Below are 19,343 nucleotides of genomic sequence, written 5' to 3' on the forward strand. Positions count from 1 at the left end.
CGTATGTATGAATGATTTTTCATACGAGGTGATATAATAGTATAATATACTTGTGCCAGCGTTTTTTCCAATGCGCGAAGCAGTTCTGATATCCACTTTTTGGTATGTTCTTGAGCTCTCTCAGCGATTCGGTTTTTATCTCCTCAATCGTTGCAAAACGCCGTCCTTTCATGGGTCTTTTCAATCTTGGGAATAGGAAAAATTCGCAGGGGGCCAAATCTGATGAACACGGTAGGTCAGGCATGATAACGGTCCAGGTATATTATCATGATGCAAAAGTTATGCATTTTTTTCCACCATTCCGGTCGTTTTTTTCGTATTGTTTCACGCAAACGGCGCATAACTTCAAGGTAATACTCGTTTTTTACCGTACGACCTTGTGGTAAGAACTCCTGAGCAACAGCGAACAAAACCTTCCTCCTGGACTCTTCCATTGGGACGATTCGGCTTTGATTTCGATGTCATAACCATATGCCCACGATTCGTCACCAGCTATGAGCCTTTTAAGGAAATCTGGATCATCGTTGACATCATTCAACAATTCCTGAGCGATGCTTATGCGACGTTGTTTCTGGTGAAAATTCAGCAATTTTGGAACGAACTTCGCTTCATGCACAAATTTTCCGAAAATATTACATGACAGGAGCAAACCGATATGGCGATATGCCGACATCCTCAGCAACTTCTCTAATTGTGTTTCCACGACTCTCTATAATAATTTTTTTCATTTTCTCAACATTTTCATCGGTTGTTGATGTGCTGGGGCGTAAAGAGCGAACGTCGTCATTCGCATCTTCTCGACTTTCTGGGAAAAGCTTTTACCGCTTGTAAACATTTTTTTGACTCAGAGTACTCTCACCGTATGTCACTGGCAACATTTCAAGTGTTTTTTGAGTACTTTATTCCATTTTTACACAAACTTGTATCCATTTTTTTCGATAGCAGAAAATCGACGAACACGCAAAATACTTGTCTTTTTTATGCCGCTCACAAAGAAACTAAAAATGCCATATTGCAAAAACCGTGAACATATCTTCAAGTGCAAAGCATAGGCTTTTGGTTTTATAATTATTTCGTTTTGCGCAGAACAAGAATTTGTGCGTTACTAAAATGCCAGCAATAACTGCGGAATAATATCTGTTATGAGACCCCGCTTAAAACATGCAATCAGGGAAACGATATTGGGACATTTTCCAATATTGCTTTAGTAGATATCATCATAATCATCTAATTATTATATTAATTATCGAAAGTCTGTAGCAGACTTATATTATATAAAAATAATTGTCTAATAATATTGCCTAATGTAGGAAAACAGATTGATAGTCAAATAGGTAAATAAACCAAAAAAAATCATATGTAGCATCGAATGCAAGCATAAGTTTTATATTAACTTTAGTCCTGTTATTCAACTGAGAAAGTTCATTGCATTTGGATGAGCCGTTTTATATGTACATATGTATGTCGGAGCTGTAGAAGATACCTCACGTACACTCTATTGCAAGAAAAACATATTTATAGAAGAACAGGTGTTTTGCTATTAAAAAAGAGTCAGAAGTGGAATGCATTTGATGATTGTATTGCCAAGTTTAATCCTTGTAGCCACTCGCAAATTAACGGAAATGGAAAACCTGTATACAGTTGGCGCACACTTAATCACCCAATTTAATTTTGGAATAATTTTTTACTAAATAAAAAATGATTATAAGTGATGAAAATCTTTGTTTTGACCTCTACGAGCTCCATTGCTTGTCTGTTTGTATAATGCAGGTGCTAGTTCACAAGAGTCAAATATGATTGACGTACGACTCCATTTGCAAAAATTATAAATTTTGCGCGATCTTGTATAAATATTAAATTAAATGTGTTGGATATTCTAAGATTGCCTGAAGTTTTATACATAGCCTTAAAATAGCTGAAGGCACCAGACAACAAATGAAACACATTACTTTTTCGATATTCAACAATGCTCTTTATTTACGTAATCCAGAATAAATCAGATGAGATCAAAGAATTCGCCTAGTTTATCAAGTTTCTTATCCTTATCAGTTTCGGCCTTGAATTCATCGTACCACTGAATTAATTTGGAATACTTTGATTTTTCAGCGGGCGTCATCTCTTTGATATATTCGCCAAAAACACGCTCCATACTTTTAGCAAATTCGAAGATTTTATTTTTAAATTCACTATCAAACTCATTGAAACCATTGCTTTCTAAAGCTGTCTTCAATGCAATTTTTAATTTCGAATCATCTGGCATTTGCTCATAGTCATCCATCAATGTTGAAAAATCAATCAAGTATTCAAATAATTTTAAAATGTATTCCGAGTCCTCTTCCTTAGTAAGCTGAGGATTTTCATTTGCAATGCGAGACATACGAGTAATATTCGCTTGCAACAGCTCGTCTTTGTCGGGAATTTCATTTAATTCCTTCACGGCATTCTTAAGCACTTCGCTACCTTTATCGAGTGTCCATTGGGCTATTACAGCCATTCCGCCAAAAGTGAAAGCCACAAGTTTTAGCTTGGGATCGTCTTCTTCAGATGATTCTTCGGATAATTCTTCGGATGAGGCAGATGAGGCATCCTGGGAGATGGGGTTGTCACGTGCAGCAACTGCGACGGACTCTCGTTTTGTGTGAGGTAAAGCGTTAACGAGCTGTTGTAGAAAATATAATATTATTTTACAATTATAATATAAGTATGTATGCATGTATATATCAATAGTTCAAATATAGCTGTGAGATATTTTCTACCTGTATCAACAGCAATGCACTTGCAGCGAGAATCAAGATTTGTTTCATTTTCAATTGCCAGATTTAAATTCAAATGTAATAGACGTTCAGCGACACGTTCATAAAATGACTGAATTTCAGTTGAAGATGCTATGGCATTTTATACAATTTCCTTAACAATTAATTTTGAATTATGCAGCTCTAGGCAAAATATATGTACATATGCCATGTATATATGTAATGGGTGCCTTGTAAGAGGAGTACAACTTTTGTTTAAACAAAATACAAAAAATCAATGAAATTGACTATATTTTGGCTTTATTAGTTAGCTGGAAAATTTTGTAGTGTTATAAATAGTTGGGAAGTGTTAAGAAATATACAATTTCGGCCTAATGATTACCGCTACTGGGCCATATAAAGACTGAACGACTCTGAATGTTGTACGACTTATGAATCTACTATATGTGGCGGACACAATATTTCGGCCATCAAAAGTTCGTCACAATAAAAGGAGTGAGTGCGTTATGCTGTACTTGCTGGAAAAATTTGTTGTCGGTCTTGTGCACTTTCAACATATAACGAATGCTCGAAATTTATTTCTAGGGACACAAATTTCCACAATGTCTTCATAAGAATACAAAATCAACGCATTTTTTTTGCCGCTTGAAATTTGCACTTTATTATACAATATATAAATTCAATGGCCTATAAAATACCCGAAGGTTTTTATTTGTTTGATGAAAATTTGTTGAACATTTTTTTAAATTTGCACAAAGTTTTATTTTTATTTATTTGGTCTTTGTAGGAGAATGAACTATATTTTTATAAACAAATTCTTAAACTTGAATAAAAAACAATTAAATTGTCAGAAGTTGAATAAAACCCGCCGTTACAGTTATTTAGCGCAGTGTGCAATTTGATTTTATTCAAAAAAATCATTAAAGAAAGTATTTTTACGAGTATATTAATCTGACATTTATTAAAAATATTAAAAAAAAATGTTTTGTTTAAAAATAGAAGTTGTTTAAAAATAATGAAATTCTATATACATAAATGTAATTCAAAATACATTAAAAGTAATGAAAAAATTAATAAAAAGTAAATGAAAAAAAAAATGATGTTTTAGTATTTTTAATGTTAAATGCTTTTTACCATAACCAACAATTCTTTTCCTAGGCCTTGTCAATATAGAATTTCCTTCACCCAGGGCCGTGGAGAGCATATCCGGGCCTCGGGGGAAAATTGCAAATGCGGACGCTTTCCAATTATGTCTAATTCATATAATTCGGAATTACTCTCGAGTCCGGGCCCCTCTGAGAACTCCGGGCCCGGGGTAAAAAGTCCCCGATCCCACCCCCTCTCGTCGGGCCTGCTTTCACCGTTAAATAAAGTAGACGTTCAGCTGGAACTGATGTGGTAACAAGGGTTAAATGTGTGAAAGCAACTTTGTATTAGAAGGTGGTGCAAAATTAGTCATCCTATCCGAAGATTTATAATTTTTTTATTTTAAATGACGCCTTATGTCAATCATATTTTGAACTACACAACGGCATTAGTAGATAAATAGACAAGCAAAGAAGTGCAGAAAAGTCAAAATAGAGGTTTCCATCACTCAAAATCATTTATTTTATTTAGTGAAAAAGTTACCCAAAAGCAAAATTTAATGCTTAAGTTTGGCTTGACAATGTCGTATGTGATTTCTCAGAATATTTGTATGTCTAAAAGCACCCTTTATATTAAATTAAAAACACTGTAGTATTCTACTATTTCAACCCGGACAAATTAAGTTGCATATTCATTTAAGCTCAAAAGTTCTTTATACCCAGAGTATTTCTTATTAGTACCAATAACTGAAATTTTCTTCAAATAACTTATGATTAACTGTCTGACTAAACACCTGCTGGCAACACTGAAAAAGCGCTGTTAAAAATTAAACTTGCTTGGTAGCATTTAATGTGTATTTGTATGATCGCATTCATATGGGGAAACGTTTGATGCTTCAACTTTGCGAATTATCTCTTCTCTCTCAAGTAAATCTTCTTCCTTTCGTTTGTTTATGGGCTCTGACAACACAGTGAATTCGGAAGACGCAACCTTGTATTCTATCATCCTTGAGGTATAACCATACCGACCAGGGGCAAATATTGCTCGCTAACTTTGTTGCTGCTGCAAATTTTTCGTCAAGCGAACCGAAAAGTGGCGAATCGAAGGCGCCTTATATCAAGTTGCTATTTGAAATGGTGTCAATAAGCACGACAACCTTCCCATATGAAGTTCAGTTTTAGAAGGCAAAAACTATACAATTTTTATGACTAATGAGGAGAAATTCTTACAACCGGACATCAGTCTCGTTCATTCCATGAAATATTATAAAAGGAGTTAAACAATTTTATACCTCTGAAATATGCGTTGTGTTGGTTTTTATTTCATATTTTCTTTTATTTTTTATTGTTCATAAGTAAATAACATAATAATGACTTGTAGCTATTTTTTTTTTGCAAGTCGCTATTAACTTTATGAAATCGGGATGATCTCAGCATTATATGGATAAGTCCCACCTCGGCCCCGATTATTTGTATATAATGTTTTGAATAAAAAAAAAAAATGCTTTCTGCATATTTTCTTCATCAAAAAGTAAAGTGAATGGAGTATGATATGTATGACCTGGAACGAAAGCTCAACTTAGGGATCGCTCAGAGATATGATCAGTGAATTGTGTAATTGCCATAAGTTCACTGGCCGCCAAGGTTTTTGCCACATGGATGCTAATTATTACTTTACTCACTTACCTCACTATAAAACAGAAATGACTTTTTTTTTAACCAACAGATTTGTTGCGATATTTATTTATGATTTTCCTAGCTTCTCGTTATTAGTTTCTCAACTTGCAAAGGAAGTGTAGAAATCATTCAACAGCTTTTGCTACATACGTGTATGTGGTGAACTGATGTTCAAAACTCAGCGACGAAATTTCAGTGAACAGGTGAGGCTGTGCCATCGTGATTAATTTGGGTTTTCTGTGGATTGAGCACCGCATACAGGCAGTACTACAATCATCCAGAAACGAAGAATCCATGATTTTGACAGGATCTGTGGTCTGATTGCAAGTAACTACAAAAATAGAATAACTACTTGTCATGTATCAAGCGCTGGGTTGTAATATGTTCCTAAAAATTCACTTTTTATGTTCTTTTCTTTCCAGAGAACCGAACAAACGTTAGCGACGTGCATGAAGAAAAGTTCCATCAGGTTATTTCTAGCATGGAAAACGGGTACCGGGGCAAATGGAGTTCGCGCATGTTGGAATATTTTTATTGAACGCTTACCTGGGGCGTATTAGTGTTAAAAAACATATTTTCAAGCTGTAAGTAAAGTTTCAGATTTTGAATATAAAATATAAAGTGGCTGTGACAAAAAAAAAAAAAAACAATGTGGGTAATACACCTGCTTTCCAACTTTGGTAGTCAAAATAAAGTAAAAAATACGAAAAAAGAGTCAAGCGATAAATTAAAAGTTAGCTTTTGTTGATCAGAGTTTCAAACCAAGCGGAAAGAGAATTACTTACCTTATAAAGAAGCATATGATTAAAAAAAACAGAAATAATTTTAAGTGATTTTATATCTACTTTTTTAATTAGTTTTTCTTATGTAGCATTAAAAAAGTTACAGAAATATTTAAAGCAACATCTGTAGTCAGTTGAAAATATGTTAAGGAAAATACATTTTCGCAGTAGTTCCAGCCAAGATACATAATTTGGTGAATTTAAAGATTTACTAAAAAGTTGTCACAATTAATTTTCTTATGTTCATATGCAGGGTAGTAAAAAAACAATGTAAAATATTTAAGGAAGTAATAGTATGAACCACCGTAGTTGCATTGATTAGTGCGTGACTATCATTCAGTACAGCCCGAGCTCGAAGCCTGGTGCATGAACTACCAAAAGATAGAATTTTGTTTTTCCAATAGCGGTCGCCTCTCGGCAGGCAATGCCAAACCTCTGAGTATATTTCTGTCATAAAAAACTACTCATAAAAAATATCTGCCGTTCAGAGGTGGCACAAAATTGTATATTACGTCGCTCTTTTGTAGAAAAACTTCAAGGCGCACATCACATAATTTGAGAATGAGTTCGGTCAAACAACCAACGAAGGATGTTAGCGCCAACTATATAATATATTAGTGTACTTATACATAATAATAGTACGACAAAAAAAAAAAACAAAAAAAGTCTGAATAAATATAGATCCTCAAAGTAAAGGTTTTGGAGGAGACAAGTCTTTTTTAGCACTCTTGTTACTTGCAAGTTTTTATTATTCGAGAAAAAAGTTTAGATATTCACTCAGCATGCAGGGTCAGCTAAGGGCCTTCGCACACGTGTTGTATCGTCATTGGCACTACAGTATTTTTTTTTTTGTAGCACCCATGACGATACGCCGCACACAATTCAATTAGCTATTGCCAAAGTACGAGTTGTCAATATGTCCTACCCATCGGAGGAGAAATAAAAGAATGCACTGGGTGCATTCATACCTTAGGAATAAGTCAAACAGCAGATTATTCATTGTCACGAGGGAGTTATAAGAGGGTGACTACAAATTTCAGACATTTTACAGTATGTCTAAAAATGCTTTTAAGGAGCTTGTAAAAATTGTGAAGCCTGTTATTAAAAAAAAAAAATTCTAACGGGCGTGAACGAATTAGCCTGGAGGAAAGGATTGTGATTACGCTGATGCAAGTATTATTCTTTTTGATATTTTGGTGTGGTAGACGGAGTACAAGAAAGTGTGATTTGTCCACTCTATTCCGCAGGTGAAGCAGTGTCTAAATATTAACAAAAGTTATCATTCATCCCTTTAACTCCTCGACAGAAAACTGAGCAAAGGAAACGTTTTTTTAAGCATTACTTTTTGTAGATAGTTATTTTATTATTTATATTATTTTTATTATATTTTATTATATTAAAAAATAATAGGTCTATTTATAAGTTCGTGCGGTTTTACAACAGATGGCGTAACTTGATTATTATTCCATCGATCCACATTTCCAAACATTCATTGGAGAGCTACTGTCGTAAGGCACAAACGTCAGTATAAGTTTTTTATTTGAAGCGTAAACAACAATATTTTTACCACACTTGAAAATGTCGAATTTCGTGCCAAATAATGTGTTTTTGCGGGGAATTCTTCTTCATTATTTTAATATGAAGAAAAAAGCAGCCGAAAGTCATCGTATCTTGGTGGAAGTTTATGGTGAGCATGCTCTATCTGAGCGAACGTGCCAGAAGTGGTTTGCACGCTTTAAAAGTGGTGATTTTGGCTTGGAAGACGAAGAACGCGAGGGTGCGCCGCCAAAGTTCATGGATACCGAATTGGAGGAATTGCTCGATCAAGATCCGGCTCAAACGCAAGAAGAGGTTGCAAAAACTTTGGGAGTTGATCAATCAACCATTTCCAAACGTTTAAAAGCCATGGGAATGGTCCGAAAGGTAGGCCATTGGGTGCCGTATGAATTGAAGCCAAGAGACGTTGAACGCCGTTTTATGGCATGCGAACAACTGCTTCAACGGCACAAAAGAAAGGGTTTTTTGCATCGAATTGTGACTGGCGATGAAAAGTGGGTCCATTACGACAATCCAAAACGTCGGGCAACGTATGGATACCCTGGCCATGCTTCAACATCGACGTCGGCGCAGAATATTCATGGCCTGAAGGTTATGCTGTGTATCTGGTGGGACCAGCTGGGTGTTGTGTATTATGAGCTACTGAAACCGAATGAAACGATTACGGGGGATGTCTACCGACGACAATTGATGCGTTTGAGCCGAGCACTGCGAGAAAAACGGCCGCAATACGCCGATAGACACGACAAAGTTATTTTGCAACATGACAATGCTCGGCCACATGTTGCACAAGTGGTCAAAACATACTTAGAAACGCTCAAATGGGATGTCCTACCCCACCCGCCGTATAGTCCAGACCTTGCGCCATCCGATTACTATCTCCTCCGATCGATGCAACATGGCCTGGCTGACCAGCACTTCCGTAATTACGATGAAGTCAAAAAATGGATCGATTCGTGGATTGCGGCAAAACCGACCGAATTTTTCACAAAGGGAATCCGTGAATTGCCAGAAAGATGGGAAAAAGTAGTAGTAAGCGATGGACAATATTTTGAATATTAAATTTGTAACCATTTTACGTCAATAAAGTTTCAAATTTCGAAAAAAAACCGCACGAACTTATTCATAGTCCTATTACTTGTAAATTACAAAATTTTAGAGGAAAGTTCATGAATTTTTTTTAATTGTAGACAAAAACCGTATACAGCTTTTAAATAAGGTTATTTCGTCGCATATAATGGTAATTTTCAAAAAATAAAAAAGTTTAATATTTCTGTTATGAATGATGCAAAATTAATGAAAGTTGTTGCAAATGAGGGTGTAAGCGCTAATTATATATATATATATATATATATATATACATATTGTATATAATATGTTGCAAATGATAAATCTAAAAAAAAATTCGATTAAAGTAAAATTTTGGAAATTGCCCGCCGCCAGTTTCGCTTTTGGGTAAATACTTGTAACCCGATTATGATTTATAACAACTTATTCATAGTCTTAACAAAACTCGCCCACACTTGATACACGTATTGCTTCCCACCTTAGATTGAATATAAGTATGACCACCTTTTTTTAAGATTAAATTTCCGTCCCTCCGTCTCATGTTACAAGCTATAACCCCTATTTAACTATGAGTTTGTCTGATTCTAAAAATTAGCAGCCAGCGTAAATTAAATTTTACTAAAATGGATGCGGGTATACATATAAATTTTGGTCCGAGCCAAAGTTATTCCTTCCTTACTAATTGATATTTATTTTTAACTCAGACAACCGATAGAGTGCATCTTCGAATAATTTGTTTCTGTTTTTTTCTGTTTTTCAGTTTTCATTTTATATAAAAATACAAAGTTGTTTTTATTTTCCAGCTTCATTTACGTATTTATTATTTATTGCTGTATGATGTATACATTGCTGTGCGGGTACCAACTAATGTACATATAATTATATTTTCTAATTATTTTCTAAAAAACGTGAGAGCAAATCTAGTTTCATAAAAGCTGAATTAAAATAATAAATTAATTTGAGAATTTTTATTGGTCGATTATTCTGCTACGGCTGATACTAGTAGGTACATTTATTATTATTATGCGGGGATTTAACATTGCGAACTGCAAGATCTATTGTGCCTATTAATTTGATTATTTTAGTATGATCGTTTATTTATTTAGTTTCTGCAGTACCGAGTAAGAGTAAGTATATTACATTTTATAGCAATGATTTTACAAGAATGAATATATGACGTAAATAGTACATATACATATATATATAATTGGCGCGTACACCCCTTTTTGGGTGTTTGGGTGTTTGGCCGAGCTCCTCCTCCTATTTGTGGTGTGCGTCTTGATGTTGTTCGACAAATGGAGGGACCTACAGTTTTAAGCCGACTCCGAACGGGAGATATTTTTATGAGGAGCTTTTTCTTGGCAGAAATACACTCGGAGATTTGCCATTGCCTGACGTAAATAGTAGAATAAGAAAAATAGAGAATCATTAAGAAATGAAGGAAGTAAGCTAAAAGTTGAAAGCTGTTATATCTACATACATTGTCGCCAACATCAGACTATTAACCTGTTCTCAGCGATTATGACGAAACCAGCTGTTTTGCTGAAGTAACAGGGGATGTGACAGCAGTTTGTTTACAACTATCCAAAGAAGGACTGATTGGAAGAACGTAAGAATACGTATGAAATGGGCAGGTATAATATTGACACCGAGTCCCCTATGACGTAGCAACCGAAGTTCCTCTCACAATTTTGCTTTGGGTGGCCAAAGATTGTAATGTAAATATTGGCTGCTAAATATCAGGCGCCGCAAAATAGTATATTTGGGGCATATGATTCGAGGCACTAAATATGAGCTAAACTATTAAACATGACTACAAGTCAGAATCGAAGAAAATATAGAAGGAAAGCATGGCATAGGGTGAGTTGGATTGGATAACTCATTCACAATGCCGAAGATAGAGAAGCGTTTTGAAATTATTTTGAAAACTTGTTCTAGAAAAGTGGGCGTAGTTTATATTTGACCTCATTTTATTTAAGTCGAATCTAAAGGAAGTGAAATGCAGTACGTGTACCAATACCCAATACCAAGACGTGTAGATCTCCAATTTTACTTGTATTGTATTTATTTTCTTGGGTTCAACGAAGAGTAATTTTGCTTCGCTCATATTTAATAGAGAAATCACTTTTTTCTTTATGTAAATTACAGTTTAATGGGAGATGTGCATGGTTACTCACCGATTTTGCGAATTCTCAATACCAAATTATTTAAGCAAAGTATGTACATATACCAAGTTTCATTGAAATATATTAATTTTGGTTCAAGTTATCGGTCGCACGGGCAGACGCGCTTTTCGGAAATTTCTAAATCTAATCGAATCCTTTCATCATTCTACGCATTTGTGTATATATAATATAAGTCTCTAAGTCTATCTCGATTAATTTAGGATCTTATATAATATATATAACCATTATTTCAACAATATTACTTATAAAGGACTTTTCAACAAATACTTTGTAATCTAATAATCGCAACTTCGCATTTAATTGTTTGGCATATTCACAGAGAACTTGCCAAAGTTTTACAATGAACTCGATTTTACTCAATAATCGCATTCAAATAATAAAAATTCACTAAGAAAATGGTTTTTTTCCAATAGTGATTTTTGAGCAGCCCTTACATGCTTAACCTGATATTATTTGGGGCGAGGGATTGAATAATAATAACAGGTCGCACGCCTCAAATAGGAGGAGGAGCTCGGCCAAACACCTCACAGAAGTGTTCGCGTTAATTATTTATTTTTTTAATACAATAAGTATTTCAATCATTTTCATCCGAATGCTATATTTACTTTGATGTTGTTGTTGAAAAACCGAGTTTCTATTGCATAAAAGTGGGCAGGTATAGTATAAACAGAGGTCAGAGACATATCCAATGGAGGGGCTCGAAGTGTGTTTACAGTAGATTGAAACCTCCCCACATAATTGCACTCGGTTAGTTGGTTTCACTAGAAAATTGGCGGGAAAAAACGAAGGTAGTCGAAAAGAAACAAGGTAGTGAACCATCTCAGGTAGTTGATATACAACTTATCGATGAATAATCAGGTACTACATGCACATACATATGTAAGTAAACTGTTTGGTAATATTGACAAATAAGTGATTAGCAATAGAAGATGGCATAACTGTATAAGCACACGTAAAATTCTCGTTTCATCGGGTTGGCTGCCTAATTAAAATTGCCTCTGTAGTTGCATTCCTAGTTTTGCAATTAACTGGTACATACTGTAGATACTCATTTATACAGACAGATTTGTGATGCAACCTACGTCGAACTGGTTTTCCAACGTGACAAATGATTTCACTGCTTAATTTTCCAACAACAATTGAGTGGGATTTAACTTGTACGAGTAAATGGAATTTTCATTTAACTCATAAAGACCTATTCAACATGTTTAAGCTATTGAATTGGACAAAGTACGAGCATTATAGGAAAATAATTTATTAAGTTCACCAATTTTCTTCATCAATTTCAGTTCTGGACTCACGATGCGATCACGAATAGATCGATTGGAGAAAGTTAAAAATTTGTCTAAATTTCAAGTAATATGCTGGGAAACTGTATTGTTTTTCTTTACATAATGTGCAATGCTTATGCATGAGCTAAATTAAGGCGAATCTATTAAAGGTGGTATCGGTAAATCAGCTGATTTGTTTGTTTTTTTCTTTCGCCGTGTCCATGTGGCTGTCAGCCCAGAATGAAACAAAGCGAATTCATTCTTTGTTTACATTGTCAATTAATGGGCGTCGCGCTAAATAAAAAAATTTTTTTTAAAAAGATCTGAAAGGCAAAGGCCGGCCGCCGTACCCGAATGGGTTGGTGCGTGACAAACATTCGGAATTCAGAGAGAACGCAGGTTCGAATCTCGGTGAAAGATCAAAATGAAGAGTGTCCAATTATATATATATATACAGGGTGTGTTCAAAAAGTATCGTGAATTTTGAATTCTCGCAGGTTACGTATGTATATTCGAATTTCATGTCATCATGTCTCTCACTCATGCCGACGAGTTCGGCCATTTTGAATGTTCAGTTAATTGTTGACAGCTGCTTTGTTGCACGTTTTTCTGCACGTCTTCGATTTTTACCTATTCAAAAAGATGGATCAAAAAACCTGTATCAAATTTTGTGTGAAAAACGAAATTAAGTGCGCGGATGCATTCCAAACGTTGACTGTGTCATATGGAGAAGCCGTTTATCGGTGGTACAAAATGTTCTCAGAAGGCCGAGAAGATGTGAAAGACGAAAAGCGTGCCGGACGCCCGAGCACTTCAATAACAGACGAAGAAATTAATGAAGTAGAGAAAATGGTATTGGCCAATCCTCGAATCACCGTTACAGAAGTTGCTGAGGACCTAGACATATCGTTTGGCTCATGCCATTCGATTTTTTTCAATGATTTGGGCATGAGTCGGGTCGCCGCAAAATTCGTACCTAAACTGCTAAATTTCGACCAAAAGCACCATCGCATGAACATTGCTAATGAGATGTTGGACTTTGTCCGCGACGACCCAAATTTGCTCCAGAGGGTCATAACTGGTGACGAATCGTGGGCTTATGGTTATGACGTGGAAACCATTTGAATTGAGCTGCCGCACGAACCAAGACCGAAAAAAGCGCGCCAAGTTCGGTCGAATGTAAAAGTTTTGCTTACTGTTTTCTTCGATTGCAGGGGCGTTGTGCATCATGAGTTCTTGCCATAGGGTAACAATGCGCAATTTGCGCGAAACAATCCGCCAGAAACGGCCGGATTTGTGGAAGAACAAAAATTGGCTCCTGCATCGCGATTACGCCCCTGCTCACACATCGTTGCTTGTGCACCACAACCATCGTATTCCCCAGATCTGGCCTTCTGTGACTTTTTCTTGTTTTCGGAACTGAAGAGTCCCATGAAAGGACGACGCTGCGCTACGATTGACGAGATATAGACGGCATCGAAAGAGGAGCTGAACAAGAAAAAAAACATGATTTTTTGAAGTGCTTCGAATATTGAAAAAACGTTGTTTGAAGGGGACAAAATAGATATTAATGAATAAATAAATATTTTTTGAAAAAAAAAACTCAAAATTCGCGATCCCCTTTGAACACACCTCGTATGCATACATACAGTCCGGTTCTCTTGATTAGAGGCAATCATTTTAATAAAAGAAAATGGTTAATTAGTAACAAATAGTTTTCAGTCAATTTGAGCAAATTCTTTTACGGTTAGCGCGTGTTTTTTTCACAAAAAATGTAATCAAAAACATCAGGCTTTTTTATCTTATATTCAAAAAGATTATATTGTTTAAAAATAGTACAAAAAATGGTTTTATTAAATAAAATAACTAAGTAAAATTAGTAAGGCGATTTTTTCATACTTTTTAGTAAACACTCATAAAAATTTTATAAATTTTTATAAAATATAAGAAAAAAGAAACCTTATGCAGAAGCCGGTACAAATGACTAGTAGCGATTGGCAAGCACGATTCGAACAACACTCGGGTTGGTGCTTTAGAGTATGGCCACCGATCGCGAGCGCTGTTCGTTCAAAATTATTAATAGGTTAAAAAATACGCACACATCGAAATATTATTCCAACTGACAGTATTTATATATAGTAAAGGGTGTTTTTTTTAGATGTTAGGTTTTCAAGTTGGCACTACTTTTTTCGTAGATGGTCTTTTTGACAGCTGTCACTTGATTTATGCTCAGTTTGGTTTGCCATTTCATAATGAATAGACTTACACCTGATCAAGCGCGTCGCACGTTCGGTGAATGGGCCCAAAACGAGATGGCCACCGATCCCGATTTTCACAAGAAAATTTTGTTCAGCGATGAAGCTCACTTTTGGTTGAATGGGTATGTCAATAAGCAAAATTGTCGCATTTGGAGTGAACATAATCCACAAGCCATTGCTGAGACGCCGTTACATCCTCAAAAAGTCACTGTTTGGTGTGCTCTATGGGCAGAGGGAATCATTGGTCCATATTTCTTTAAAAATGAAGCCGGCCATAATGTTACAGTCAATGGAGAGCGCTATAGAGCCATGATTAATGACTTTTTCTTGCCTGAATTGGACGATGTTGATGTGGACGACCTTTGGTTCCAACAAGACGGCGCAACAATCGATTTATTGAAGGAAACTTTTGGTGAGCACATTATCTCGCGCCGTGGACCTGTGGCGTGGCCTCCAAGATCGTGCGATATAACACCGCTGGACTATTTCTTGTGGGGCTATGTGAAGTCGCTTGTCTACGCAGATAAGCCCGAGACGATTAACGTCTTGGAAGAGAATATTCGGCGCGTTATTGCTGACATACGGCCCCAATTGCTGCAAAAAGTGGTCGAAAATTGGGCCTCTCGGCTGGAATTTATTCGAGCCAGCCGCGGCGGCCACTTGCCCGAAATCATTTTTAAAACATAATGGCAAACCCTTATCTTTATAATAAAGCTAAATTCTTGGCCATAACATTAAATTATATATGTTTTATTTCATCTTGAAAACCTAACCTCTAAAAAAACACCCATTATAAGAAAAAAGAAACCTTATGCAGAAGCCGGTACAAATGACTAGTCGCGATTGGCAAGCACGATTCGAGCAGCACTCGGGTTGGTGCTTTAGAGTATGGCCACCGATCGCGAGCGCTGTTCGTTCAAAATTATTAATAGGTTAAAAAATACGCACACATCGAAATATTATTCCAGCTAACAGTATTTATATATAGTAGCTGTAATATTGTGTTTGATTTATTGGCTCACTCGAATAGAAGAATTAAGAGAATAAAAAGATAAATCAAAAAAGGAGCCATTTTATTATTTTTATTTTTTCAACATTCCTTAAACTGCATGGTAGCACAAATTACTTCATTAATACGGGGAGGAATAGATTTGTATAAACTCTCTAGATAGCCTAATGAAATTTTCGCTTTATTGCTTGGAACTAAATAATTTTTGTCTTAAAATTGTTGCATCTTACGAGGAAGCGTTTCCCAGGAATTTTCAATAATGCTTAGGTCTGGAAAAAATGATGGCCATGTTGAAGTTTCAACGTTTTGGGTCATAATCCAAGTCTTGTCTTGTCTGTTGAAAGATTCATTGAATAATTTCAAATGTTTGACGAATCTCATGGAAATATTATTATTGCAGTGTTTTATACCTGTTTACGGTAGTTCTGGGTCTATTATTTTCAGTTCGAACACGGTACCTTCACGGCAGTGATATCTACTCAAGCGCCTTTACACTTTTCATAAGTCATGACAATTATAATTATACTACGGGCTATCCGGGCTGAATTTCTTGATATCACAAAACTTTTCACCCTGGCCGCTATTTGTGACAGAAATCCAAGCCATGTGGTAGTCCCTTGCAAAATCGAGGCGGTGTTGCTTGTAAAGTCTTTTGAAAGGGGGTTTTGTGTTTTGCAATTTGAGATGCTTCAAATGTTGCGTATTGATCATATCCCTGCAATCCAAGGGATTCTTGTGGGTTTCCTTCGGTATCAAGGCCATCGCAATCCTGCTTTTGTAGTTCTCACTGTAGTAGACACTTTGTTCCTCGTAATATTCCAATCTTTGGATCTTTTTGGAATTTTGCGAATCGAAAGTTCTTCAGAGTTCAAGATCGGTTCGTCCTATTGATTTCACATTTTAAAAGAATTTTCAAGCTCCCGACTGAACACATTGAATGCCTAAAAACCGTTCTCGTTTCACATCTTTATTGGGCAAAGAATTTAAGCAAACTAAACGCCTCTATTCAAGTGAACCAATAAATCTAGTACAATATTACAGCTACTGAAGTTATGCAGGTATTGTTACAAAATACAGTTAGATGGAATAATATTTCAATGCGTAGGTATTTTGGAACAAAATTCTGTGTTTGCTTGAAGTATCTGTAAACCATTTGTTACTAAATCAAAGACCTGTGCTTTAATAATCATTTTCTTCAAACAAAAAAAAAAAAAAACTAATCAAGTGAACCCGGCTCCATTATTTATTTGAAATAATGCACTTATTGGTTAGCACTTAGTATGGTTGCAAGTTTGAATGATAAGCAGTGAGAAGTACAGGTTACTGCCATATTGGCCTTGAATGTAGTGAAACAAATGCAAAAGTATCTTCAAACCTATACTCAGCAAATTATTAATGTTTTGTTTTGAGCGCCTTCGAACCTACACTTCATTGTACTGAAATCGAATGAGCTACAAAACTGCATGCTCACAAAGTTTCTAAAGGTTCTGGTAAAAAAGTTGAAAATTTTTATCTTAATTTTTTGAAATTTGTTAAATTTTTGTGAATTTTTAATTTTTTTCGCCATTGTTGAATGAGTTGGTTGATGATTACCATTCGGTGGAGCCCTGGCTTGAAACACCAAACGTTTTTTCTAACAGCGGTCGCTACTTGGTAGTGTATTTCTGTTATGAAAAATACCCTCGTAAAAACCATCTACTTTTTGGAGGCAGCACAACAATGTAGGCCCCTCTATTTAAGGAAAAACATCACGACGCATACCAAACAACCAACAAATATATAATAATATCTGTATCAAAAGTAACCAAAAAAAAACGTTACATGAAAAAAATATTCAGAGCATTGTAGAAAGATAAAGCGACTTAATTATGTGAGCGCGGGTGTATAAGTATATATTTATTTTAAAATGTTTAACTTGAGGGCCTAATAACTTTGCTCACGTAACGTTCGTTTATAACAATCTAATATAATTAAGAAATATACGGGTATACGTGGCGTGCCTATTACTTATGAGTATCTGGACCGTAGCTGCTATAGAAGAAGTACGATATATCCAGATGCTAGCGTGAATCATTCTCTTTCTAAATTAGTGACTCTCGCTTTTACTAATAAGTTAATATAGCCATGGGACTTGGTAAGCCGTGAAAAAGCTATAAAAAGGAAACCGAAAATATTGGATGACACTCACTTCTTACTGAAGCATGGCTTGCCAACTGGCGTACAAAAGTAAATTAACAAGGGAGCAAACATGTCATATTTACACAAACGCCGAAAATGTGTTTTCAATGAAATGAAACCATATTGCTGAATCATCTAAATTTGCTGGCATATGCTTTGTGTTCACATTGTTCTCGTTGGCCAAAAAAGGAGGTCTACCCTTTTGTTGAATAGCGAGAAGCGCGGAAACTAGTTTTTTTAATTTTAGGGGACACGCGGTTTTGTACTATTATATGAAAATGCTTATACTCGTAAATCCACATGCTCGGTAGTTACTCTAGTATACCCTAGATTTTTGTACATAACCACAAAAAAGCTGAATACACCACACATCAAATGAAACACATTAGCCTTTCGTTACTCAACACTTTATTTTCGTAATCTGGAATAAATCAGATGAGATCAAAGAATTCGCCAAATTTGTCAAGTTTCTTCTCCTTATCAGTTTCAGCCTTGAATTCCTCATACCACTGAACTAATTTGGAATTCTTTGATTTTTCCGCTGGAGTCATTTCTTTAAGGAATTCTCCAAAAACATGCTCGAAATTCTTAGCTAAAGCAAGGATTTTCTCTTCGAATTCGCTTTCAAACTTACTGAAACCATTATTTTCTAAAGCTGTCTTTATGGTAATTTTTAATTTCGAATCATCGGGCATTTTCTCATAGTCATCCATCAATGTTGCGAAATCAACCATATATTCGAACAGTTTTATAATGCCTTGGGCTTCATCTTCCTTTTCAAGCTGAGGCACTTCATTAGCAATGCGAGACATACGAGTAATATTCGCTTGCAACAGCTCGTCTTTGACTGGAATTTCATTTAATTCCTTCACGGCATTCTTAACTACTACGCTACCTTTATCGACCGTATATTTTGCTAATACAGCTATTTCACCCAAAGTGTAAGCCACAACTCTTAGCTTGGGGTCGTCTTCTTCAGATGAGGCATCCCGAGAGACATGGTTCTCATGCACAGCAACCGCGACCGACTCTCGTTTTGTATGAGGTAAAGCGTGAACCAGCTATTGTGGAAAATATTTGATTATACATATTTTTAATGAGTGTATGTATGGTATGTATAAATAGTTCAAATATAACTATGAGATATTTTTAGAGATGCATTTGTTTTTTAAATCAATCTACCTGTACCAACAGCAATGCACTTGTAGCGAGAATCAAGATTTGTTTCATTTTTAATTCAAAGATTTAAATTCAAATGTAATAGAGTGACTGACGTTCAGCGACAATCGCAGAAGCTGATTGAATTTCAATTGCAAATGCAGTGAGGTTTTATACCGTTTCTCTAACAGCAAATTTTGAGCTATTGCGGTCCTTAGAAGCTATACAATATATGTACCCATATAACGGGTGTTTTATTAAAATCACTGAACTATTTTTCAAACAAACAAAAAAAAAACGTCAATGAAGTTCTTAGTTGATTCGGTCAACAATAACTCGTCACAGTAAAAGGTATGGCCTT

General features: G+C 35.5%; 2 protein-coding genes across 2 annotated transcripts; both read right to left on the reverse strand.

The window, feature by feature from the left end:
* Positions 1-1,949: 1,949 nt before the first annotated feature.
* Positions 1,950-2,875, reverse strand: LOC128858439 (uncharacterized). The gene is made up of 2 exons (XM_054094719.1): positions 2,757-2,875; positions 1,950-2,659 (listed from the first exon to the last, which is right to left on the reverse strand). Exons 1-2 carry the CDS (start codon positions 2,802-2,804, stop codon positions 1,997-1,999), a joined length of 711 nt encoding a protein of 236 aa, XP_053950694.1. The 5' UTR covers positions 2,805-2,875; the 3' UTR covers positions 1,950-1,996.
* A 15,339-nt stretch (positions 2,876-18,214) lies between these two features.
* Positions 18,215-19,133, reverse strand: LOC128858447 (uncharacterized). The gene is made up of 2 exons (XM_054094731.1): positions 19,007-19,133; positions 18,215-18,885 (listed from the first exon to the last, which is right to left on the reverse strand). The coding sequence occupies exons 1-2, from the start codon at positions 19,052-19,054 to the stop codon at positions 18,256-18,258; spliced, it is 678 nt and encodes a 225-aa protein (XP_053950706.1). The 5' UTR covers positions 19,055-19,133; the 3' UTR covers positions 18,215-18,255.
* Positions 19,134-19,343: the final 210 nt, after the last annotated feature.

This window comes from Anastrepha ludens, chromosome 2, assembly GCF_028408465.1.
Source record: "Anastrepha ludens isolate Willacy chromosome 2, idAnaLude1.1, whole genome shotgun sequence".
Classification (NCBI taxonomy): domain Eukaryota; kingdom Metazoa; phylum Arthropoda; class Insecta; order Diptera; family Tephritidae; genus Anastrepha; species Anastrepha ludens.